We start from the raw sequence: 26,001 nt of genomic DNA on the forward strand, positions 1-26,001 counted from the left end.
CAATAATCATTTCACTATTATACAGAACCTTCACAGAAGCATATACAAATATAAACAAACATTTCAGCACAAAATAAAAACAATTAATTTTAGGTAAATCAAGTATATATGTAGGAGGTAAAAGCCTATGGATGAACTTTAAAGGCTAGAAGTTCTTCAGAGTGCAAGTTATTTAAGGAACGCAGGTCAGGCAGTTTCAAAAGTAGTTTTGTAAATATAGAGGCTTCATTTGGATGATTTTTTGTGATCAAAGTCCTGAGTGCACGGATCAATGTTTCTTGCAGTGCTTCCACAGAATTGACATTCTCTATTCCTGATCGTTCTAAATAAAAGATAAACAATGGGAGGGAGACAGTTATTGGTTTGCAACTTATATTGTTAAACACACTATATAAAGTTCTGCAAAGTACTCAGGTATTCTGCAAAGTACTCAGGTATTCATCAAAGCATTTAAATTAATAAATTATATTCAAACAAGGTAAATCATAATCACTACAGGTCAAGGCCAATATAAATTAACATGTTCATTTTAAGTAAGTATCAATTTGACAAGCTACGTCCTTAATTTATAATGAAGGATGGAGGGGCACCCTGAGGTAGGCAAATACATTCTGCATAGATAATGACAACTGAACTTGTGATCCAATAGCTTGGATATATAGAGGAATCTTTACTTCTCTTTTTGAGCAGAGTAACAAGTACACACATATTAGAACATCTCAGAGATCAGAGTCACAGTAAAGTAACAAAAAGGTTCTGATAATATTGTATTGAGGAAAAGAACAATTTTGAGTCAATAGAGTGTACAGTTAACAGGTATATTTGGGATACTAGGCAAGGATCCTAACATAATCAGGAATGTAAGATGAACCGGATCTTAACAAATTAGGATTTTCTAGAGTGTTTATTTGAGTGAGTGTGACTTCAGAATACTCTTCCTTGCCCCCCAGAAGAGTAAGAGAGTACATGTTTGGCTGTCCACTCCCGTCCTGTATTATCTTATGATTTATTCCAAATGAAAAATTATGTTTGTTGTGTGACAAAGAATTCATGGTAAGTGGACTGAGAAAATATATTTTTGCATCTACCAAGGACATTAATCATTTTACTTGTTGTTGCACTTCAGTAACTAAAATTAATTATCATAGATCAGACTGCATGACAATTCAAAATTACATTTCCTAGTGTAATATTCCTATTCCAATATGGATCAGAACATGCAACATTATAGTTTACACACACACACACACACACACACACACACACACACACACAGAGAGAGAGAGAGAGAGAGAGAGAGAGAGAGAGAGAGAGAGAGAGAGAGAGAGAGAGAGATTTTATTTTAAAACTCAATAGCATATTGTCTTTAGAAATTCACAAGAAAAAGAATACTGAACTAAAAGTGAACTGCAAAAAATCCCTCCCCCCAAATCTTACATATGTAAAAACAGCTGAAAAATAACAACACATTCCTAATAAAGTAGGAAATATTGCATCATTACTGAAAAAATGGCAGCATTTGGCTAAGCTCCAAAATAGTCCCAAATGTAGCTACTGTTGAAAAAAAAAATCTGGTTCTCATTCCTTTTTATGCAAACCAACTATATAAAAGGAAGAGGAACAGAACCATTAGTGAGGCACCTCCAGAAGATATAAAATACTGTAAGATAAATTTCAAATATAATCTTATTTGTTAAACAATACGAAAAAACCCAGGGGAGGGGGAGAAGGGGAGTCCAACCCCAAACCAGATTTCATATATTCTGAAAAGACAAAATATATTTTATTTTTTGCTATATATAAAGGTTCATTTTGGTTTCTTACCAGCAGATACAAGGACCACCGCTGTAAACAAACTCATTTCTTCATCACTAAGGTTGAGTGCATTTAGCTTCTCACTAAACTCAAACATGGAGTTCAGCAGATCACCAGCTCCCATGGTACGTAGATCATCCAAACTGTACTTCTTTCCACTAAGAAAAGTGACAGTACGATCTTTTGCATCAAATAGAGATGCAAACCGTACCATTAGTACCTGGTCAAAAGAAAATTTAGGGAGAAAAGCTCGCATGTAAATCTATACTCAGTTCATATAGAATCTTTAAAGTTTGACAGCTCATAAAATTGAAGATACAAGTCTTCTCTGAGCCAAGGTCAATTCTTGGTGACTTGTCTTGAAACTAAAGGGAAGTGATCTAATATATTGCCTTCTGGGATTTTACTTCCCAGATCTTCAATCTCTTCCATCCAACCATCATCCTGCTCAAAAGTGTGTTTTGTTTGAGTCTAAACACAATGAAATAGTGAGGTATATCCTGAATATTTAATTCTAAAATAGCCCCACACAAAATGATTACTATCCTATATAATTTATATTTTCCATTTGTTTGTTTAAAAAGGCTTTCTTACAATTTACTAAAGATATTATTAATTACAGGCTTTTAAAAAAATTCTCAGCAACTATTTATATAATTTAGAAAGGATAGGTTAGGTTATATGCCAAAAAAAAATAGTTAAGAGATATAGAGATATTCTCACTTGGCTTTGATATTGGCATTTTATTTATTTATCAAAGTTATATGGCTGTCCATCTCACAAAAATGACTCTTATACTGAGGATCTAAAATGGTTTTAAATTAAAATGCAACATCTTCTAAAATTTTATTTTATTACTGTTGAAGTGAGAGGCATTCCACAGTGAGAGGCATTCCACAGGGGGCTATCAAAAACATTGGTGTAAGCAGACTGACCTCCACTGCATACAGCCTTGAAGGAGATGCAGAATGTTATTTAGCACCAATATTTAAAACTTTTTTTAAGCAACAGAGGTCAAAAGTAATATCTTCCCTCAGAAAAGGAAAGATGAGACAAGACAAGAGGATAATTGGCATTTCTTAAATACAAGTTTTCTCATGTTCACTGTGGCTCTTTCCAAAAGCCAAGACTGAATACAATCAGAAAGCATTGGATTTCAATTGTGGACAGAAGTATGGGGTCCCTTTAGGCCAGAGGTGGGGAACTATTCCCCTTCATGACTTGTGGACTACAACTCCCAGAATTGCTGAGCCATGTTGGCTCAGCATGGTTGGCTCAGGAATTCTGGGAGTTGAAGTCCACAAGTCATAAAAGGGCCACTCCTGCTTTAGACAATAGATACTACTAGCCAGGGAAACAGACTTAGCAGATGCCACACAATTTGGATACAGCAAAAAAGATGAGTGCAAAACTGAGGAACCTACTTTTCAAAATGAGTGAGAAGACAGGATGAAATTTCCAAGTAAACTATGCAATCTATAATTACATAAAGAGGCCATTTTTGCCACATTTCCCCAACTACAGCAGTTACACGCCAAATGTATCAAAATAACTGCACTCATTTTATCAATTTTAATTGATAGAAATAAAAAGAAATAAAAAGGAAATATTCACCTCAAAGGTTCCAGCCTTCAGAAGGTTTACTTGGTCATGTTGTGAAAGATCTCGGAAACCTGGAACACGCTTGGCAAATTCCACCACTTCCTTTACTGCAGGGGTAAAGCTCATGGAAAATTCTTCCCAGACTTCCTGACCAGACTTATCTGGATCCACAAAAGGAGTCTTGTTCATTGGGCAAACCTGGATATTTACACATATATGGAATCAAAATGCTATTCTGAACCCTTTTTTTTTTCCAAAAACTATGAAACTGGCAATGTCTTCAAATATTACACAATTATTCATAATTAAAAGAGTTCATAATTAAAAATGGTAGCGTATGTTCCAAAAAATATTAGAATCTATTTAAAATTAAGAGTTACTTCTTGTCAACAACATAATAAAACCTTTCTTAGAAAAGAAAACTGAGTATAAGCATCTAGTTTAAAGTCCATTTCCCACAATATTTTATACTTGTAAACTTACATTCACAGAGCATCTTTGCATTACAATTTTGGAATGGCTGTGATAATTTTATTCCCATCTAGTGCAATTGGTAGGCAATTACACTGGCTATCTAGAAAAAAACTATATGACCTTGACTGTAAGTGCATTACTGTAATCTTAATTTTTTTCCACTTTACTTTAAGGCTTAAAAAAATTGTTAAGGCTTAAAATGAATTGCTTACATGCACATTTCTTCTCATAATTTCTATACTATTTATAAAATATAGCAAAAAATAGTGTGAAAGAATCATAGAGAATGGACTTTCAGCTTCAAGTGAAAATACTATGGGAGTGATCACTATTCAGTTGGTTTGTTTAACTGATGCACATTTACACAGAAAGTCACACTGTAATTAATTAGTTAATATTTGTCCCCCCTTCCAATTGAATTCATACATGTATTTGTTTTAAAAAACACATATGGAGGATAGAATCTGTTCACCCTAAAGTGACTTTACAGCTGGAAATTTTCTTCAACTGTGTTAATATTCCAACTACAGGGAGTCCTCAAATTACAACTGACCACTTAGCAACTGTTTGGATTTATGACGAATCCAGAAAAAGGATTGAAATTCCAACAATACGTCCCCCTCCATTTACATGATCACGTTTTGGACATCTAGCAACTGGCCTGCAGTTATGGGTGTTTGCAGCATCCCACAGTCACTTTTTTTTTTTTTTTTTTTGCCAAAATGGGTGTTTACTTCCAGTTTCCAGCAAAAAAACAGATTGGCTAAAATTGATTGGCTTAACGATTATGGAATTCACATAATAACCACTGGAGCTGGCTTCAGAGAGAGGGGAAGGGGAAGAACTGCATTTCCTTTTTAAGGCTCTGCAAAAGAATACAGCCTCTCAAAGCCCTGATTCAAAAAACAAAAGTTTAGCATTTTTCTTTTCTTTTCTGCAAACTCTTCTCTTGGCATGATTTCTTTCATTTCAATGGAAATGGCTTTTTCCATTGAAGCCAATGTCCTCTAAAAATTGTGCTTGATGGTTTTATTCCATGAAACTCAACCTGAAACATCTTATAACTATCAGGCTTAGGAACCACATTCAGAGAATAGTTTTAGAAAAATGAGCGCAGTTCTTTTATTCTCTCTGAAGCCAGCAGCAATGCCTCAATCCTGTTCAGGAGCATGGGAAAACGGGCATTTTAAGACACTAGAGCCGAGGGCTGGTTTTAGCCATTTTCTCTGTCTTCCTCTTCTTAAAGGGTCAGGCTGGTAGGAAAAAGAAAATGGCATATGTCGGTTGTCACGGGGCAGAGCAAACCAAGTCAAGAGTGCTGGGCTGAGGTTTTCCAGATGTTCAGGGCTTTGAGAAGGTGACTGCTTCACATCCTTGGAGTCTCCCAGGCATTGAGAGCTTTCCTTTCCTTTCTCTTTGGAAAAGATCTTCCAAACTTTCATCCCCTTCTTTAAACAATGGAAGGACAGGATCAAAGCTTCTTTGAGGGGGCGGCACACACACACACAAACATGTGCCTTCCTTTGGAGATTGCAAGGAGGAATATTTGAGGTTTGTGTATGTGAATGTATCTTCTGCATCTCCTTCCATAAAGCTCTTCCTGCCCCATATAGACTCTGGAAGATCGTTATCTTTCTTTTGAACTCGTAGCCCCTTGGATAGTGAGGTAAAGTTCCTGGCTACTGCAGATAGGTAGGATCTGGGTCCTGAGTAGTGCAGATGGGAGGCTAAATAGTTGGGAGAAAAGGCAAAGTCTGTGGCAACTGCTGCTACAGTAGGGAAAGACACCAGTGGGTGGGAAGCCACTTGCAGGGGTGATTAGGGGACCGTTTCATTATGGCTGCTTGGAAAATGATGTCTGCTTCTATGGTGAAGTCAAGTGGTCTAAGGACACCAAGGAGTTAGTGGTGCAATCAGTGGCAGATGTGGGGTGGGAAGTAGGCACAAGGCCTGATGCGAAGAGTGGAGGGGGTCAACACTGCAGTGCCCCTATGGTCAGTCATAAAGGCAAATGATTGTAGGAGATGTTGTAACTTCAAACGATTGCTAAGTGACTGGTCATATCTAGAGGATTACCTGTATACTCTACTGCATTATTGTTCCCAGGACTATGTGACTAATTTAAGTTTATGATGACTGAAGTATTTAATAGTTGTAATACCAGATGCATTCTGCCTCCAGTGCTGCAGGAATACGCATTCAGAGATTCAATGGAAGAAAAGCCATTTTCGAGCATTTTATTATAGCCTTTTGTGGTAAAGTCATTGGTGAAGTTCATAGAATGGAAGCAAAGATTATACCCACTTGGATAGGGTATATTGTTTTGCCCTTTATACTGTCCATTGAAATGTTTAACATTTCCATTTTGAAGCACATTGCTTATGCTACCATGATCAGCTTCACCATCAGAATTGTACTGCTCCAAGTATTTAAGATTTGTTTCCCCATTTGGAGGCTGCAAAACAGTGGTACGGTCTTCTGATTGTTCCTGATTGTACATAAATGTATCTTTGTGGGCACTAGTCACCATGCCAATCACTTCTTCCTTGGCAATGTCAGAAGGCAGAGGAAAAGCAGGATATAGTGAAGGAGGAAGGGGAGAAGTGGGCCTTTTGGCAGTTACTTCTTCTTGCTTTAGTTTGGAGTTCAGCTGTTCCTGAGGCACTAAGAGCAATGCTTCCTGGCTATCTTTTAATGCTTCACTGGGCAAGTGATCACTGAACTGCGTATTCATCATAGTTTTCATGGCACTTTGCATTTCAATTATCATCCTCTGTTTCTCTCGTTTAGGAATTCGGCCAAATCGAACAGCTATAAGGAAGACAGAGAGAGACTTCAGTTTTACATTATATCAAATTTTAATAAGAATGCCATTGCATTCTTCCTTAAAAAATCACCCCATTGATTAAACACAGAATGTATTTGACAGTAAAACTGTTAACAAGGACCAAAAGACTATCCTACTAGTTCTGGGACATTTTTCTCAAATGTGAGATAGAAGAGAATTCATACACAGCCCAGCAGTGTTTTCAATTGTAATGAAGAGAATGAGGTAAGTTTTTAAAATTCTTTTTTCCTCAAAAAGCAAATTGCGCATTTATGCTGCTTCTGGACAGAAAAGGTTATTGGAAAGGATGCTGACTTTTATAAGTATCCTGTCTTTCCTTTTCCTATTATTTTTTGTACTTCATTGTCTTGTACTGTTTTGTACTTTATTGTAATTTATTTCCTTTTCTTAATATAGCTTAGGAGTTGTCCAGAAAGCTGTGTTATTAATAAAGCATTGAAATAACTTATAAAATAAGAATAAGCAATTTTTCTTCTCAAAAATGCAGGCAGGAATGCAAGCATTATTTTCATAATCAAGGAAAACAGAACAGAGAGACTCAACTTGGAATATACAACTTGCAATGAAAATAGCGAAAACTTAGTAACCAGGACTACTCACAGTTTGGGAAGTATTGTGGTTGTATTAACTAAAATTCTAAAAATAACCAAAATGGATCCAAAGGTGGCAGACTGCCTGTACTTGAGATACTTTGGCTTGAGAAAAATGAAAACTAGTTTGTCTGCAATGATGATATCCAAAAAAGGCAGACATGGGCAAAGTAAGATTAGAAGCAGTATCAGACTAACTATAAGATTGTAAATATATTTGCTCTGTAATTATTTTTTTAGTTCCTTAATTTGCTGGTCTTGCACAACACATTTGTTGTTTGTTTAGAGTAGTGTATCCTTTGCAAATTCAATTTATTAAGTTACCAGGACATGATTAATTAATTAATGGTATGAAACTTCCCATTTACTAGATCATTCTTCTAAATCAGTATTCCTCAAACTTGGCAACTTTAAGATGTATAAACTTCAAGTCCCAAAATTGGCTAGCTAGCAAATTCTGGGAGCTGAAGTTCACATATCTTAAAGTAACCATAATTGAACAACCTTGCTCAAAAAAAAAAAAAAAAAAAGAGAGAGAGAGAGAGAGAGAGAAAGAAAGAGAGAGAGAGAGATCTAGGATAGCCAAACTAATTTATGGGATATCCCAGGCTAATTTTCTTATGGCTCAGCCTAAACTGGAACTAAATATTTCAGGAATAACATCTAATAAAGTTAGCCAAAGTACTAGTCAGTTTGAATTTTCTTCCTTGAAAATTATCCTCTTAGAAAACCCTGTTTGGAAATTTTCATTGTTTCCAGTGATTGATAAATAGCAAAGTCAAGACCCTGTGATAGTCTAAAAGAGTCTCTTATATTTTCCCTCAATGATTAAGATCCCTTATACCCAGGGCCGGATTTAGATGAAAAGAGGCCCTAGGCTATTCCACTTATGAGGCCCTTTCACCAGTGGTGGGATTCAATTTTTTTAACAACAGGTTCTGTGGGCGTGGCTTAGTTGGGGGTGTGGCTTGGCAATCATGTGACTGGGTGGGCGTGGCTAGCTGGTCACGTGACTGTGTAGGCGTGGGTAGCTCGTCATGTGACCGGGTGGGCGTGGCTATGTGCATAGACTTTTTTCAGAGGGCTGAAAAAAGTCATTTCTGACTGGGCCTCGCACTTTTGACCGGTCCTCACACTTATGACCATCCTCACATTTATGCCCGTGCAGCTTTCTTAACAACCATGTCACTCATTTCACAACTGCTTCTCTTCACCATGGTAACAAGATAGGGCAAAAACGTAAAATGTGAGGACAGTCGTAAGTTTGAGGACTGGTCAAAAGTGCGAGGACCAGTCAGAAATAACTTTTTCAGCCCTCTGAGTAGTCCATATGCATAAAAGGATACAGCAATAGAGAGGGATGAAGGAAGGGAAATTAGAGTAGGAGGGAGGGTAAGAGAGGGAGGAAGAGAGGAGGAGAAGGAGAAAGGAAGAGGAAGTAGGGAGGAGAAGAAGAGGGGGAGGAAAAGAAAGTAAGAAGGAAAGAAAAGAGAGAGGCGGTAGGTTTGAGGAGAAAGATTGCTGTACAATAAAAAAGATGAAAGGGAAGAAAGCCAACCCCAAACAAATATAAAGATATTAAGATAAAGAATGAATTGTTAAACTTTAAAGAATAAAAGAGAACAAATATGAATAAATAACAATAATTAGAAACACACATACAAACATACAATGTATTTTCTTTGAACAGAGTATTTGGCCGGTTCACAAATTTAAACAGTTTAGTCATTTCAATTAAATTTACAATTTCTATATTTCCTTTTTGCCATATTTATTCCACATCTATTTTTGTAAAAAACCAGTATTACCCTTCATCCTCATCTCTAATCTTAATCAAATTCAATTTTTCCCTTCTATTCTATATTATACCCCTTCCCATTGTCATCTATTTTTATATCCATCTTCACATTGGTTAATTATGTAATATTAGTTGTTTAATATAAATTCAACATTTTAATATAAATCAATTAGTTATATAACTACCTTTTTTGTAAATTAATCAATATGAACATGAATATTCCAATTATTTCCATGCAATCCAATTTCTTACAAATCCATTAATTATATTTACCAATAATAAACCAAATAATTTCCCCCATATATTCCTCCAAACCGCAACTTAACCATTTCTGCTTTCAGAAATATACAATTCATTGTATCTCAATTATTACAATTCCCTAGTTAAATAGAGCTTTTTTTCTTTTCCTCTTTTTCCCTAAATTTCTCATTGTTTGCACCTACCTTTTTTGGTGAGGAAAAAGAAAAGAATTCTGCCTGCCTAATTTTCTAACCTTGCAGCAACAGCAAAGCATTTTCAGTTTTGTTTCTCAGCATAGCTAGGGGGAAAAAATCAGCACTCTTTGCAAGGAAGCAGAAGAGCCCTGAGCAAAACAGCTGAGACAAATCAGCTGAGAGCCGGGAGGCCAATTAGCCTATGCTGAAGCTCCCTGGGCCAATAAAATTACAAAAAAAACACCGAACCCTTTGTTAAATTGCTGGCTCCCCCGCCCCTCGCCCACCACTATTTATTGGCAATAAATAGTGGTGCGGAGGGGCGGGGCAAGCCAGCAATTTAACAAAGGGTTCGGCTGCACCACTGGCTCTAGGGGGGCCCTTTGAAGCCCCGCAGCAAGAATTTGAAGGTTTTTTTTCCTCTAGCCATCGGAGGCAGCAATAGATTGGGAGTGGGCGGGGTAAGCGAACGGCCGGCGATCCAACAGAGCAGCGTGAGGGTGAGTGAAGGCGTGGATGCTGCTTTCTCCATCCTGCTCTCTTGTGTCCAGAGCCAGTGGGGAACCACATGGCAGCCCACGTGGATCCCAGGCAGCGGAACTCAGGCTAGGGAAGGGCAATTGTGGCTCTTTTACAACCTGTGGCCTTCAACTCTCAGAATTCCTGAGACAGCTTGGTTGTCTCAGGAATTCTGGAAGTTGAAGTCCACAGGTTGTAAAAGAGCCACAATTGCCCACCCCTGGCTACAGTAGGCTGGCGCCGCGCGGGTGGGAGGCAAGGGGCGGGCGAGCCAGCAATTTAACAAAGGGTTTGGCCGAACCCCCTAGAATCCCCAGAATCCCACCACTGTGTAGGCCCCTCTTGATCTTGAGGCCCTAGGCTGAAGCCTAGTTAACCTATAGGAAAATCTGGCCCTGCTTATACCTTTTCTGATAAATTAACTACGTAAAGACTGTAAATATTCATAACTTTTATTAGCTCTTTTCTCTAATCAATATACCATATTGAAATTTCTTAGCCTTTTCACATAGCATTGGAAGTGGCTTTATTGTACACCATACCACATTAAAATATATAAAAAAGATGAGTTATGTCTGGAGGTGCAACGCTTAGTCCTAGATTTATGAGTTGGACAGACTTTTTTCATTATTTTATATCATACAAGTGGATTGTTACATATCTAACATGTAAACATGTAAAGGGTCCTGACAAGCCATTCTGCCTTCTACAGTTGGAGATGTAAACATCCTCCTCACAAACATGGTTTAGAGCACTTTGCGAATAGGGCCTTGTTACACTTATTCCCTCCATCGTGGATACCACTTATGCTGTAAATATAAGCCCATTGCTTGTACAGGTAGTCCTCGACTATAACCACAATTGAGGCCAAAATTTCTGTTGATAAGCAAGACAGTTGTCAAGTGAGTTTTGCCCCATTTTACAACCTTTCTTGCCACAGTTGCTAGGTGAATCATAGCAGTTGTTAAGTCACATAGTTGTAAAGTGAATTTGGTTTCCCCACTGACTTTGCTTGTCAGAATTTCACAAAAGGTGATCCTGCAATGCTGTAACTATTGTAAATCTGAATCAGTTGCCAGGCATCTGAATTTTGATTATGTGACCATATGGACATCGTAATGGTCATAAGTGAAAAATGGTCATGTGACTTTTTTCACTGTCATTGTAACTTTGAACAGTCATTAAACAAACTGTTGTAAATAAGAGGACTATCTGTATTCACAAATGCTCACTGGGATTACAAGCTCTTGTAGGAACATATTTCATGTTCCAGCATCATTTCCACATTTGTGACTTTACGGTTACAGTGCGATTGGAAGCAGAGTACAATGTTAACCTCTACTTTATCACTATTTTTATAAAACTTTCATTTGAATTAAACAAAACATACAATAATTCACCTTTTGAAAATCACTGCTCAATATAGAAACATACCATCTCTTGACATTCCTATTGACAAGCATTTTTTGAATCGGCACTGCTGACACCTGTTTCTATTCATTCTCATTATAGAGCAGTTGTTATTCTTCAGGCACTTCTTATATTGGATATTTTGCTGAATACTTCTTCTAAAGAAACCCTGAAAAAATAAGCAATTGTTTTAGAGTTTTGGTTATTTTTGTGAACAAGCTTCCAATTATATCATATGAATACAATCTTGCATGTTTAATCTTCAAAACAAGATTTATGAAATTTTGTTGTGATGAAAACGATGGAATAAAGCATACACAAAATATTCTTCTTAAACTTTAAAGAATATTCAGCTTTGCTGAAGGTACTTATTTAGTAGAAAATGAAAATATTTTATATTTGGCAATTTTGCAAATAAAACATACACTATATTTCAGACAGTCAGTAACAATTATACTCATTCCTAAATTTTTATCTATTCATTGCTACCTTAAGCCATTTATATTAGAAAAATTACCTTGCAGCCTTCACAAGCATGGACCCCATAGTGAAATCCTGAAGCAACATCTCCACAGACTTTACACAGCAAGACCATGCCATTAAATTCTAAAAATGCAACAGTATGAAAGCTCAGTAGTAACATGGAAAATGAAGCAGATAGATTTATTGTTTTGTAATGTAATGTAATATAATTCTGTATAGCTGCCTTCTCAGATCATAATTATACATGTCTCAAAAAAACCATAAAATATTTTAGTAAAGGAGTCAGCAAAAGATTAAGCAGTATAGTTTTTAAATTTGATGTTGTGTCACTCCAGGAAAAAAAGCACTCTAAGAAATCTGTGCAGAGTCCCTTTGAAATAAATCCCATTCCTCATTTCACTGAAATTGTTGATGAGTTTGAACTCAAGGCCAAACGTGCCCTCCAAACTGCATCCAAAATTTTAAGGTGTAAATGTGTCTTGTTGTTATAACTGTGTTAATTATTAACTAATACTCAGTGAATAAAAACTTGTTTAGGACAAATAAAAACTGATACATCTGCTCCATGTAACTGAAATGTTACTCCGTATCATACTATTGTGAATACAATAATAGCACGGATGTATTTGAATGCCATCTGAAAATTTCTTTTGTTCAGAAACAAGGCAATAGGTTTATCAAATAAATACAAATGTTTCTGCAAATGATGGGTTGAAACAAAAAAAAATGAAAATGCTATCTGATGCTGACTTATGAATTGATGAAATATCATTACTTATTAACATGTTGCAAGCAGGTTCCAAGTAACAAAGGTTTAGGGAATCAACAATTCCACTTTTGATCATGGAATTTAATTATTTAGGTAATAAACCAGCTAAAGTTGTTCTCAGAGATTGAATTATTAGGAACCCTGTAAAAAGTAATAAATTAATAAGTTATTATTAAAGTTGGCAAAACTTAAATAATCATAAAAACAGAGATGTTCATTTAAATGATTTTTTTTTTTACAATGGGTATTCAGGTACTCTTCAGATAGGAAAATTCTGTGCTTTCGCTAATACTCCTGACAGCACTAATAATGAACTGGTTTTAGGATTTGCAGCTAAATAAATATTTTAACTAAATAAATAATAAAATATAATACACATTTTTAACATTCCAGAAGTGGAAACCAAATAGTCATAACAATATTGTACTGAAGTATCATTGTTTGAGTTTTGCGGCATGTTCCCAGTAGTGTACAGGTAGTCCTGCCTTACCAACCACAACTGGACTGGCAACAACGCCAAATGAAAAACCATATGATAGCACCGGACTTATACCACTTCTGCTTGCATCATTAAGTCAATTACTTAATTAAGTGAATCAATTAAGTGCTGTCAAGTGACACTTCACATGATCATGACTTGCAATTTTACTTCCATATTTTCTATTAATTCTGCTTATTGGAAACCGATTGTGAACCTTTCAAATGGCAATCACATGACTGCAAGAGCTACAATGGTCATAAATCTGTGGCAGATGCAAAATGCCTGAATGGTGATCATGTGACCACAGACTGATGTGATGGGATAAATTGCAAAGCTTTTTTTCAACTCTTAATTTCAAATGGTCCCCATACAAGGCAATATGTAAATGAGAAATAACTGTATCTAATAAAAGCCTTATTATGGTGGTAGCCAGTGGGAGCAAATGTGCACTTCAAGAACAAAACTAGAATTTGAACTCTAAGAAGTTCCAGATTCAAAGGCTGGTGTCTCCAAGCTAAGAAGTACAGAAATTAAGCCTAGGAGTCACCAGTTACCGAGAGCTTAAGAATCTGCAGACAAGCAAATAAGATATTAGAAAAATATAATCAGGTCTGTTAGAAAACATACTTTTGTTTTCCTAACTTGTTAAGTCATACCAGCAAAAAAACAAAAAAAAAAAAACACCCTTTGTGACTGATAGAACTTTTGAGTTATTTCAAAATGTATTTTCAATATTTTTATATTTTCAAATAGTCTCATGTTTTGTGCACATTCAGTAAATGATTCAGAAGAAATGCTTTGGATTTTGTGCAAGTACAGTGCTCTTCTGCTAAACAGTTCCTTGTTTTCAAGCTTCTGTACAATGCTACTAGTTTTAAAGGTAACATTAACCATAATAAATGCTTTTTATGGCAGTGTAAACCTAATAGAGGTTTTGTGTTTATATGAGATCACAATCGTAACATATCTTCAAAGAGCCTTGGTACTACAGGGGTTTAAGGCACCCTGTTATTAAGCTTATTAAGACCAGCTGCCTGCAATTACTGCAGGGTTCGAATCTGGCCAAGGCTCAAGGTTGACTCAGCCTTCCATCCTTTCTAAGGTAGGTGAAATGAGGACCCAGTTTGTGGGGGCAATAAGCTGACTTTGTATAAATATACAAAAGGATGAAGGCTATTGCTGAGCACATTGTAAGCCGCCCTGAGTTTTCGGAGAAGGGCGGCATATAAATCAAATTAAAAAAAAAAAAAAGTATGCATAATCTTGTTAAATGGATAAACTTATTTTATTTACTTTGATTCAGAAATGAAAGCACCCCTTTTCTCAATTTGAACTTGTATTTTTTCAATAGCAAATCTGGGAATTCCAAGATCTCAATTCTAAAATATTTTTTTAATGCATTTTAAATAGGGATTTAATTGTGGACCATGGGACAACATAGTCTGTTGGCCCCAATCTGACTATGAAACAGTAAGTAATATGCCAGTATGGTAGTTTTGAGCATCAGAACTCCAATGTAACTAAAATAATGGAAGTCAGAGTTTAAGTGATGAAGATTTAATACTCCAGGCTACAAGCCACTGCTGCCAAGCTTCAGATAAATGTATCTTGTACCTAGATACAAAATAGATAATCTAAGGATCAATTAACATGTCACAAGTTCCTCCTTTTGTTAGTCTCATTTATTATTACAATAGTAAATATGGATATGTCTAACAATGGTTCATCCAAAGAGCACCTGGAAGCCAGGATATAGACAGCATTTGTAAAGCTGTCAATTATCCAACAAGTGAGTACCACTTTAACTGTAACAGCTAACCATGGGAAGAAAAAATGAAAATTTGAGTTATAGAAAAAAATGAAAGGCGCTGAGAAACACGTCATCAGAAATGAGTGTTTTGTAGTAAGACTAATAGCACTTACTTGCAATTCCATTATGACTTTTTGCTACTGAGGCACCGCTCAATTGATTTCCCTTATTGTGATTCTCAAACTGGTCACTATTTGGTCTTCCATCAGAGTGCTTTTTACTCTTGCTACTGCAGCTCCTCTCAGAGGAGGAACTGTTTGGTGATGAACTGACTGGAGAAGAGGAGGACTGAAAACTGTTGTCTGAGCCTTCACTGTGACAGGAAGCAGGGCTAGATGCAGAGCTTGAAGAGCTGATATAAGCAATTACACTTCCTGGAAAAGAACACAAGAATACAACCATTATCTGTAGTCAGAGGTCAGCTCCCTCCAACCTTCTTATAACATTATTCGAAATGCCTTTTGATTTTCAGAAAACAGTATCTACTTCATCATCTGAAGCCCAAAATTCAAATTTAATTGTATCACCCTAACCAAGAGAATCTGCTCAGAGAAAAACAAATGAAGTTTAAGTTGCTTTTGTTTTTGAAGACACGAGAAAATAGTCAGTGGCGGATCCAAAATATTGCAATTTGATTTTCATACCTATTAGACAGCAAGTATGGTAAGGCATTAAGACACAAATAAACTTTATAGATTTACAGTATAGCTTTCAGCAGCAATGAACATAAAAAAAAATAGACTAGAGAATCAGTTTGCAAGTTTTCCAAGTAATACAATGACTAAAGGACCCTCTGGAAGGGTAACTCCTAGAATGTATTTAAAAAATTTATATGTTGAATGATACAAATTTACAACAGTCCAAATATTGCACATGGCCTTGGTAGAAATAAGAAATTACTTTGGAAGGAGGTGAAAAAGGCCAAAGGATCCTCCAGCAGAGTGAATGAAATTTTTAAAAAAAAGTAATTAAAATGATATGAGATGAAATTGAATCAAGGAATGCTAAAAGGAATATTTTAGATATTTATATGGGAAAGACAGTGACATGTCTAAGAGTGATATTGAAACAAATGCTGTTGTGTTCAAGAAAAAAATGAAATGCAAGTTACCAATGTGACTGTTTAACATGGGTATTAAGATTGCATCTATAGGTGATTGATTAGATGTATGATATTACTATTTCCTTATTTTAAAAAAAGGATTTAGCAGGCATACAAAAACTATAGGATAATTACATTAAGTATGCCCTGGAAATGGGCCAAATTTTAATTGAAACAGCTATTACAGTCCATAATGAGAAGAATTTGGAAAGTGCAATCTAACAATTTACATTAATAGCATTTTGCAGGAAAAATACAGATTAGTATTCTCTCTTAGATGTGACCCAATATTAAGTAACTTTCAACAATTTGTGTGCTCTCTAGTAGTCAGCATAAAATAGGAAATAAGGAAGACATGGATTTAAGTCCATAGACACAATTGTGGGTAATTTTTTTTAAAAGCACTCCATAATCAGTGGTAGGATTCTACCAGTTCAAATCGGTTCCGGAGAACTGTTTGCTCTGATTTTCAGCCGTGAGCGAACCAGTTCTCTCTTTCTTTGAAGTGGGCCTGCCTACCTGCCCCTGTGTTATACTTACCTATATTTCTGCAAATTGGTTGTTAAACCGGTAGGATCCCACCACTGTCAATAATGATACAATCATTACATAGTGACTACCATTAAACTACAATTTATCATGTAGATTGGGTCCAATTGAGTTTTCATGTATCACATTAACTTGTCTCTGGTGATCTATGAAGTATCTATACTCTTTATGAAATTACTGAGCTCAGACTTTAATAGCACCAAACAATGGCATTATTATGAAAAGCATTAGGAAGGAAAAAATAAATACCATATATATCAAATGTCTTAATTTTATTGCATTACAAATAAAATAGAGAAATGGAGCTGTACAATGGAATAATGCAATGTGTCAGGTAGTGTTATCTTAAAACAGTAAGAACAATTTTTTCCCGGAAAACATTAAATATAGTTTAACTATAAGTAAGAATCAAGAATTAAATATAAGTGATACTATAAATGTTTTTGCACTTTTAGTCTTACAACAGTTATTTACGTATAAAAGTAAAATAAAAAATAATAATAATTCCAGAGCACTTGGAGAGGTTTAGTAAGATGGAATCAAGAATAAGACCCCAGCTCAATAAGTTTCCCACTGATACTCTGATATTTCAAGTAGTCTTCACAAAAGATCCTCAGAGGGAGAATCATTTCAAATAATAACATTAATAAGAACCATACACAAAAGATGATTTCTAAATTTGCAGAACAGAGTCCTAACCTGTATGTTTATCCAGATGTGTGCTGATTTCATACATAATCCCATTATTTGCAGTGAATGGAAGAGAATCAGACTACAATAAAAATTACATCTGAATAACAGTATTTGAGAATGGAATTACAAAACTGGGGAATGATAATATGGTACATTGGTGATGCATCTATCATTAGTGTTTTGTGCCAAGCAATATACATTTTTAAAGTGGGATATTATTTCCAGTCCATTGAAAAAAAGAAAAACTCTATCAAGGATACTCTATCAAATAGTAAATGTGCATTCTATTTTACAAAAACAAGTTTTTTATTTGATCTGAAACAGAATTCTGATACTGATGTACTTAACGTTTTATATTCTACATAAAAGTACAGTTGCATCTACCATTATGTATTTCCAGAATTTTCTACCAATTTTCTAGTATTTTATGTGGGACATGCAAAACAATGTGCATGATTTATAATATAAAATGAGAGATAAAACAAATATATCAGATGTTTTTAGAAAAAGTTGGCTTTAAATTTTGAGTGAAGTGTATTGCCATTTTAATTCTAATATTTAACTGACTCTATTTATTCTCAATCTAGTCTTTTTTTTAAAAAAAATCTGCCAGATTTTTTCAACCCAATTCTCAGCTAATCATATTTCAGAATTTCAGTAGTATGCCAACTTTGGACATATAAAACCATGTTCATTTAGCATAATTAATCGTATGTAAGTACTACAGTATCCTTAAAGAATTGGATTAGAAGATTAAAATATAGTGGAATATAATTATTATGATTTAGAACCTCCTGATGGCTTCACAGAATATCATTGTAATGTACTCACATAATCCCAATGCCAATTTATTAAAACCTACAAATAACTTCAAAACTCCTCAAGAGGCTCAGTGATCTTTGCTTAATACATAAATAAATAAAAAGGAGCATTGAGGAAAAGTAGGAAACATTTTCATAGTAAATGCACATCAACAGTGAAAGAACTGCTATTTGATACTCATAAACAATAATGCTGACATCAAATTAATTAGGTTAGTGAGGAAAAAATGGCAACTGAGAAATAACCTTGCTTATTCACCTATGGAATACAATGGAGAAAAAAAAGTCCAAGATCATTTATGTATTTATAAATTCTTCAGTTTGATGATAATGGTTTAATAGTTTAGTTTGTAGCACTATGACAAATTTCACTTTAAAAAATATTATGAAAGAAGAAACACAAATAAAATGGCCAGCATAATTCACCCTCTGCTATTCTTCTCTATTGTAAAATATTATTTTATATGGATGGTACATAAAAATAAATACGCATACATATTTTGTAGTTACATAAGGTAAAAGGTAAAGATGAAGTCATGTCTTACTTTAGGGCGAGGTGATCCTCTCTGTTTCTTAGCCAAGGGAGTTAGCACTGTCCAAAGACATCTCTATAGTTATGTGGCCAGCATGACTATGTATAAAAGCACATGGAAAGCTGGTACCTTCTCACAGAAATGGCACCTATTTATCTACTTGCATTTGCATGCTTTTGAACTATTAGATGGGAAGGAATAGAGCAAGTAATGGGAGCTCATGCCATTGCACAGTGCTCTGGTCTGGAACCCAGGCTATCAGCTTTCCAGTTGACAAGCTCAGCATCTTTAACCACTGAGCCTTCGCCCCTCCATATGATGCAATTCTTTTTAAACTATTATCACAGCGATGTTCAGAAAACTAAAGTGATTAAAAAGCCTTACAAGGAAACACATAATTAATGCAAGAAAAGGCAAGACAAATAAAGTTTTTTAAAACTAGCTCCACCCCCCCTTGACCTTGAGTAAAATAGTTAATGGACTCCTTGTAGGACATTTGTTTTGTTGGTGTTAATGATTTTCCTCCAGATGTTTTCCATATAGTAGTCCTCAACTTGCAATCATTCATTTGGTGATCATTTGAAGTTACAATGGCACTGAAAAAAGTGACTTAGAATTGGTCATCATATTTATGACCATTTGTAGCACATCCAGTTAGGTGATCTAATGTTGGATGCTTGGCAACAAAAAGTATTTATGATGGTGGCAGCATCTATTGGAATGATTGCCACTTGCAATCATTGCCAGCCAGCTTCTCATAATCAAATTCAATACTTTGGAAGCTGAACTTGCTTAATAACCACATGATTCATTTAACAACTGCAGTGATTTGCTTAACAATCATAGCAAATAAAGGTAATAAAATCAGGAGCAGCTTACTTGTTTTTAGCAATGGAAATTCTGGTCTCAATTCTGGTCGTCAGTTGAACACTGGCTGCAGTTTATATTGTGTTCTAAATTGTTTCATGTTACATGCTACCCAGACTTAATACATAAATAACAAGATGGTTAATCAAATTCATAAAGAAAAATCCTGCCAACGAATAAAGAAAACAGCTATATTCTGGATTATTCTATGAGTTATAAATTGCTTTTAAGTCTATTAGAATGAGTGAGCTTTTCAGCACTATATTCCTTCCTAACCAAAAAACAGACTCCATCTGATCTAGCAATCTTTTTATGTTCTTTTTCTTATACCTTTGTATTAAATTTTTGTAACTACATATTAAACAGATCCAAAAGAAAGCATTTGTTATTGACATTCTATTTATTTTTAAATGTTTTAAAAACCTTTTTTTATTCATCAATGTATCATCTTTCAGTTCAACTTTATTTTATTTCTCCAAGATGCACTGTACAGCCTATTATATATATTTTTTCTGTTAAAATTCCATTATGTTTGCAATTTTGTTAACTTGTACGATACTTGGGGCAAGACATTTGGGGCAATTACATACAGCCACTACTCACCTGTACTTTCTACAGTTACTGAATTGGGAGGGAGAGAACCACTCTCTCCACTATCCAGTCTTTCATAAATAAATAAATAAAAAAGCATTCCAATTCTCTCAGTCTGAGGCAAACCGCTTAATTCAGTTATGCAACCCTCTGGAGTCTATACATGTTATACCACCTGACTTCATCTATTGCATAAGCTCAGCCATCAGAGAAAATTGTTCCACAGCCTTCCTCCAACCTGTTACATTACAAATGCCACAGTTCATAGTCCATGTGAGAGTGAGATCTCAATGATGATTGGATTCCTATCACATGGGCATACACACATAAGAAAAAACTGCAAATAACTGAAAATGCTTTCTGTCCTAGGAGATGTAAGCAAAATTGTGATATTCCAAAACTACTGAAAATGCTTTCAAGTACAGTCATGGCCGTAAATGTTGGCACCCCTGAAATTTTTCCAGAAAATGAAGTATTTCTCACAGAAAAGTATTGCAGTAACACATGTTTTGCTATACACGTTTATTCCCTTTGTGTGTATTGGAACAAAACCAAAAAAGGGAGGAAAAAAAGCAAATTGGACATAATGTCACACAAAACTCCAAAAAATGGGCTGGACAAAATCATTGGCACCCTTTATTTAATATTTGGTTGCACACCCTTTGGAATAAATAACTGAAATCAGTCGCTTCCGATAACCATCAATAACTTCTTACACCTCTCACCCGGAATTTTGGACCACTCTTCCTTTGCAAACTGCTCCAGGTCTCTCTTATTGGAAGAGCGCCTCTTCCCAACAGCAATTTTAAGATCTCTCCACAGGTGTTCAATGGGATTGAGATCTGGACTCATTGCTGGCCACTTCAGAACTCTCCAGCGCTTTGTTGCCCTCCATTTCTGGGTGCTTTTTGACGTATGTTTGGGGTCATTGTCCTGCTGGAAGACCCAAGATCTCCGACGCAAACCCAGCTTTCTGACACTGGGCTCTACAGTGCGACCCAAAATCCGTTGGTAATCCTCAGATTTCATGATGCCTTGCACACATTCAAGGCACCCAGTGCCAAAGGCAGCAACACAACCCCAAAACATCAGTGAACCTCAACCATATTTCACTGTAGATACTGTGTTCTTTTCTTTGTAGGCCTCATTCCGTTTGCGGTAAACAGTAGAATGATGTGCTTTACCAAAAAGCTCTATCTTGGTCTCATCTGTCCACAAGACGTTTGCCCAGATGGATTTTGGCTTAGTCAAGTACATGTTGGCAAACTGTAGTCTTGCTTTTTTATGTCTCTGTGTCAGCAGTGGGGTCCTCCTGGGTCTCCTGCCATAGCGTTTCATTTCATTTAAATGTCGACAGATAGTTTGCGCTGACACTGATGCTCCCTGAGCCTGCAGGACAGCTTGAATTGCTTTGGAACTTGTTTGGGGCTGCTTATCCACCATCCGGACTATCCTGCGTTGGCACCTTTCATCAATTTTTCTCTTCCGTCCACGCCCAGGGAGATTAGCTACAGTGCCATGGGTTGCAAACTTCTTGATAAGGTTGCGCACTGTGGACAAAGGCAAATCTAGATCTCTGGAGATGGACTTGTAACCTTGAGATTGGTGATATTTTTCCACAATTTTGGTTCTCAAGTCCTCTGACAGTTCTCTTCTCCTCTGTTGTCCATGCTTAGTGTGGCACACACAGACACACAATGCAAAGACTAAGTGAACTTCTCTCCTTTTTATCTGCTTTCAGGTGTGTGTTTTATATTGCCCACACCTGTTACTTGCCCCAGGTGAGTTTAAAGGAGCATCACATGCTTGAAACAATCTTATTTATCCATAATTTTGAAAGGGTGCCAATGATTTTGTCCAGCCCATTTTTGGAGTTTTGTGTGACATTATGTCCAATTTGCTTTTTTTCCTCTCTTTTTTGGTTTTGTTCCAATACACACAAAGAGAATAAACATGTATAGCAAAACATGTGTTACTGCAATACTTTTCTGTGAGAAATACTTCATTTTCTGGAAAAATTTCAGGGGTGCCAACATTTACGGCCATGACTGTAAGTCTAATTCTAGAGCGGATGGCTATAAATACACAAAAATGGTAAACACATTTACATGAGAGTAAATATGAGTAGAAACCATAAACACAGGGAGTAAGTTTCAAAACATATCTTTAGCATCAACTTCACTCCAACTTCACTTCACTCCAAGAAAAAGTAACTGTACCTGTCTGTTCAAACAGATAGTATAGTAAGAGTAAACTCAATGACATATTGCTTCCTTTGGGCCTTCTGAAAGGCTATGCGGACCTGTGTGGCTGATTCTTCCCCAAGCATTAGACTAAAGAAAGGGTTGAGCTGGGAGGATGTTCGGTCTGGCATCTAGGGGGAAAGGGTACTTTTGTTTTTAACCATGTTTTATAGATTGTTGTGAGCTTTCTGGAGTCATTATGACACAGGAGGCCCATACAAGTCCTGTAAGTTAGTAAACGAATGAATGAAGATAAATTGAGAAATAATTGCATTAGTTTTTCAAGAAAATATAGCGACATCATATAGTTAGTGACAGTATCATCAAGCTTCTCATGTTCTTTCTCCTTTAAATTTCTGATAACTCTTCTTGTTTTTCAAATAAAAACAGTTCACTTCATCTCCCATCTTTTTTTTTCCAGAACTAGGAAAATATTTAGCAGTTTTTAATCTACATTTGTTTTCTCTGAAAACCAGGCCACTGAACTTAACATGAGGGTCTCTCACAGAGAAGGGGTGGTCAATCTATTATCCAAAGGACCTAAGGGCAAGACAAAGAATGGAAGATCAACAAACAGAGAAGCAACCTAGAAATAAGGAGAAATTTCCTGACAGAACAATTAATCAGTGGAACAGCCTGCCTCCAGAAGTTGTGGATGTTCCATCACTGGAAGTTTTAAGAAGAGACTGACCAGCCATTTATCTGGAATGGCATACGATCTCCTGCTTAAGTAGGGGATTGGACAAGAAAACTTCCAAGGTCCCTTCCAATTCTGTAACTTTCTGACTATATATAGAATTGCTAAAACTGTATATACCACTATATATAAAGTTGTAGCAATTTAACATACAATCAAAAAGTTACAGAATTAGGCGATCTTTAAACATCTTGGTTTAAACTTCCTTCACTGTTATCTACAGATTACACGAGTTGTAGACCAATACAATCTAATTAATATATAGCAATAGCACTTAGACTTATATACCATTTCACAGTGCTTTACAGCCCTCTCTAAGAGGTTTACAGAGTCAGCCAACAATCTGGGTCCTCATTTTACCGACTTTGGGAGGATGGAAGGCTGAGTCAACCTTGAGCCTGGTGAGATTCGATCTGCCAAATTGCAGTCAGCAGAAGTAGCCTGCAATACTGCATTCTAACCACTGTGCCACCACAGCTCTTGTCTAATTCTACATATAAATAAGTATATAGGATAACACAGGCCCATTTAGAAGAAAAAAAAAACAGAAAAGAATGGCAAATACACCACTGGATTCCTTGGTGCTCCCTGAGCTTGGTTGTTTGCTCACAGACCTTTCATTACCACACTAGGTCACATCATCAGTGCTGCTCTTGTATTTTACTCCAATCCTAACCTTGCTTATGGTTTTCTAAATTCAATTGAGCACGGTCCTGATGAAATTTACTTAGGGAATGAACGGTTAACCAAACTAAAGCTACCTAGTTCTCATCACTTCGAGAAATGATCAAACTCTGCCCAGCAGTTGAGGATGTCCGGTCAAGCATTCCGCGGTTCCAGGCAGGATTACTCCCAATTCCAAGCGGAAACGGCCGCCTTCGGATCCTTTGTCTGCAGGGCAACTCCTTCTATTCACCAAATACAAATTACCACTTTGCGGCGGAATGAGAAGAGACAACGGGCGTGGCTGAATGAATCGTCTCCGCTGCCTCCACCCCCACGTGTCTCTTGCCCGCCGCGCCTGAATGTAGGTCACCAAAACAACGGTTTCCAGCTGCTTACACGTGTCAGTCCACACGGTCTCCCAGCAAGACCGCCCAGCGCAATTATGCAACCTGGGCATCTCAGCAAGCCAGAGCCAATGAGGGCGCGCCTGGCACTGAACGTAAACAAAAGGGCGCACATGGCTCAGCCGGCCAGTCCATGTGAGGCGATGGAAAGGAAACAACCAGTAGCAACCAGGGGCAGCAACTATGGGGAAGAGGGAACGGCGGCAAGCCGAAGCCTGTCCGCAAGACCAAATGCTCAGATTGATCTCTCTAAGGTATCCTCTTTCCGATCCTAAGGAAAGAGTTGGATTCGGATCATTCAAGCTCCAAGAAAGGGTTTTTTCTCGCCAAACCCCTTTCCCATGACGCGTTACTTGTTTTTTTTATGAATGGACTGATAGCCGTTTCTTCTCCCACTCCTTCTCTCCCGACCCTACTAGTTTGTAACCGCTCATTCCTAAGAAGTGGCTCTTCCCTTCAGTCAGCACAAACCTCACCAGCCGCTTTCGAACAATCCCCACTCCAGAGGTGTAGAAGCCACAGGTCTTACTGTGTCCCTTTACTTTTGGAACAGAAACGAGAATAAACTAATAAGGATCAAGACACTGGCGGAAACGACCATCCTTAGTAAAAGCAGCTGCTTAAAGTACAAAACTCCACCTACCCAAACTCTCTTGCTCTAATTATCCCCTTAGGCAAACTCTATGCCTCCCCCACTTTTTGAGCACTTACAGTTACGGAGTTCTGTCCCAATAAAGAATCCACTTACCGACACTCAACTCCATGCCTGCCTTTCTTCTCTAACAAGAACCTGCTGCCGAGGACCGTGATTTTTTCAAAGGGAAAGGAACCGGGACGGACTGTGGCTGGCCCTTGAGGAAGCCGCCTGAGCCACCGGTTTAAGAAGCCCACCCCGGTGCGTTTCTGGTGACAGCTTCGAAGGGGCTGCCGGGGCGCGCGGTGCAGGAGGTTGCCTCTTTCTGGGTCCCTTTCCTGTGCTTTCCACCTGCGTGCGGATGCAAAAGGAACCACTGCGGCAGCTGTGCTCATGGGAGATGCACCCGCCTGCCCTGTGCGTGGAGCTGCCTCGTGCGTTGTTAGGCGGGAGGAGATGAAAGAGCGGCCGCAGAAGCCGCCGCCGAGCCTTCCTTTGGAAGTTTCTCACTGAGTTGGCTCTCTGTCAGGGCTGCTGCGGCTGTTTCCTCCTCCCCCTGACAACAGGGCAAGAAGAGTCAGCGGGAGTACGGCGCTGACCCACGTGCTTCTGCACTGCCATCCTTCCTTCCCTTCCCCTACCTGCGCCTCATTCGCTCTTGGTTGCCGCTTGGCCGTCTTTCACCTAGTGACACAGTTCCTTCTTTCTCGAGAGGCCGAGGGGAGGTTAGAAAGAACAAGCCGTTCTCACGTGTAACCCCGCGTGGTGAGGCAGATCTCTGGATCTTGAACTGCACCAAAAGAACAGAGAAGCAGGCTTGCTCGTTTCTTTCCCTCTTCCAACCGCCTTGCGCCAGAAGATGGTTGACTGAGACATTTCCTTGAATTCTGGACTTTTTTCCTGGGTCAGAAAGGAAATTTTAGTGCTTTCAGCCCCTTGAGTAAATATATTATGGCAAATATCTATGGCGATTCTCAGTCGTGGTTGCTCCAAAGGTACTTTTCCAAAAGGCAACTGGGCTTTCTTGGGTTTTTTTTCCCTTGAAAACCTTTTCACTTTTCGTTCAAGAAGCTTCTTCAGTTCTCTTCTTCAAAACTGAAAGAAACCAAGGAAGTCCAGTTGCCTTTTGGAAAACCACCTTTGGGACTAGCCTTATGGTAATTATCAC

The 26,001-nt window shown here is 37.2% G+C and overlaps 1 protein-coding gene across 3 annotated transcripts; it reads right to left on the reverse strand.

The window, feature by feature from the left end:
- NR1D2 (nuclear receptor subfamily 1 group D member 2) lies at positions 1-25,409 on the reverse strand. 3 transcript variants are annotated; one of them, XM_034404046.3, is made up of 8 exons: positions 24,948-25,409; positions 15,147-15,407; positions 12,008-12,096; positions 11,515-11,659; positions 6,053-6,702; positions 3,430-3,615; positions 1,825-2,035; positions 1-322 (listed from the first exon to the last, which is right to left on the reverse strand). In XM_034404046.3, the coding sequence occupies exons 1-8, from the start codon at positions 24,961-24,963 to the stop codon at positions 126-128; spliced, it is 1,755 nt and encodes a 584-aa protein (XP_034259937.2). In that variant the 5' UTR covers positions 24,964-25,409; the 3' UTR covers positions 1-125. The 3 variants fall into 3 exon arrangements, 2 of the variants coding, with proteins under 2 accessions (XP_034259937.2, XP_087748690.1); XM_087892564.1 differs by lacking the exon at positions 24,948-25,409 and adding an exon at positions 23,891-24,269; XR_009620936.2 differs by having other exon boundaries at positions 88-322; positions 1,825-1,995; positions 24,948-25,394.
- Between the last annotated feature and the right edge of the window lie 592 nt (positions 25,410-26,001).

This window comes from Pantherophis guttatus, chromosome 4 (genome assembly GCF_059756535.1).
Source record: "Pantherophis guttatus breed Tessera chromosome 4, ASM5975653v1, whole genome shotgun sequence".
NCBI classification, from domain to species: domain Eukaryota; kingdom Metazoa; phylum Chordata; class Lepidosauria; order Squamata; family Colubridae; genus Pantherophis; species Pantherophis guttatus.

Bases quoted from the DNA above. Each gene is read 5' to 3' on its own strand.
- NR1D2 (XM_034404046.3), bottom strand. The intron at 12,097-15,146 runs GTAAGTGCTATT...TTGCATTTTTAG, and splicing joins AAGTCATAATGGAATTGCAA to AATTTAATGGCATGGTCTTG. The intron at 6,703-11,514 runs GTATGTTTCTAT...TCTTCCTTATAG, and splicing joins AATAGGAATGTCAAGAGATG to CTGTTCGATTTGGCCGAATT.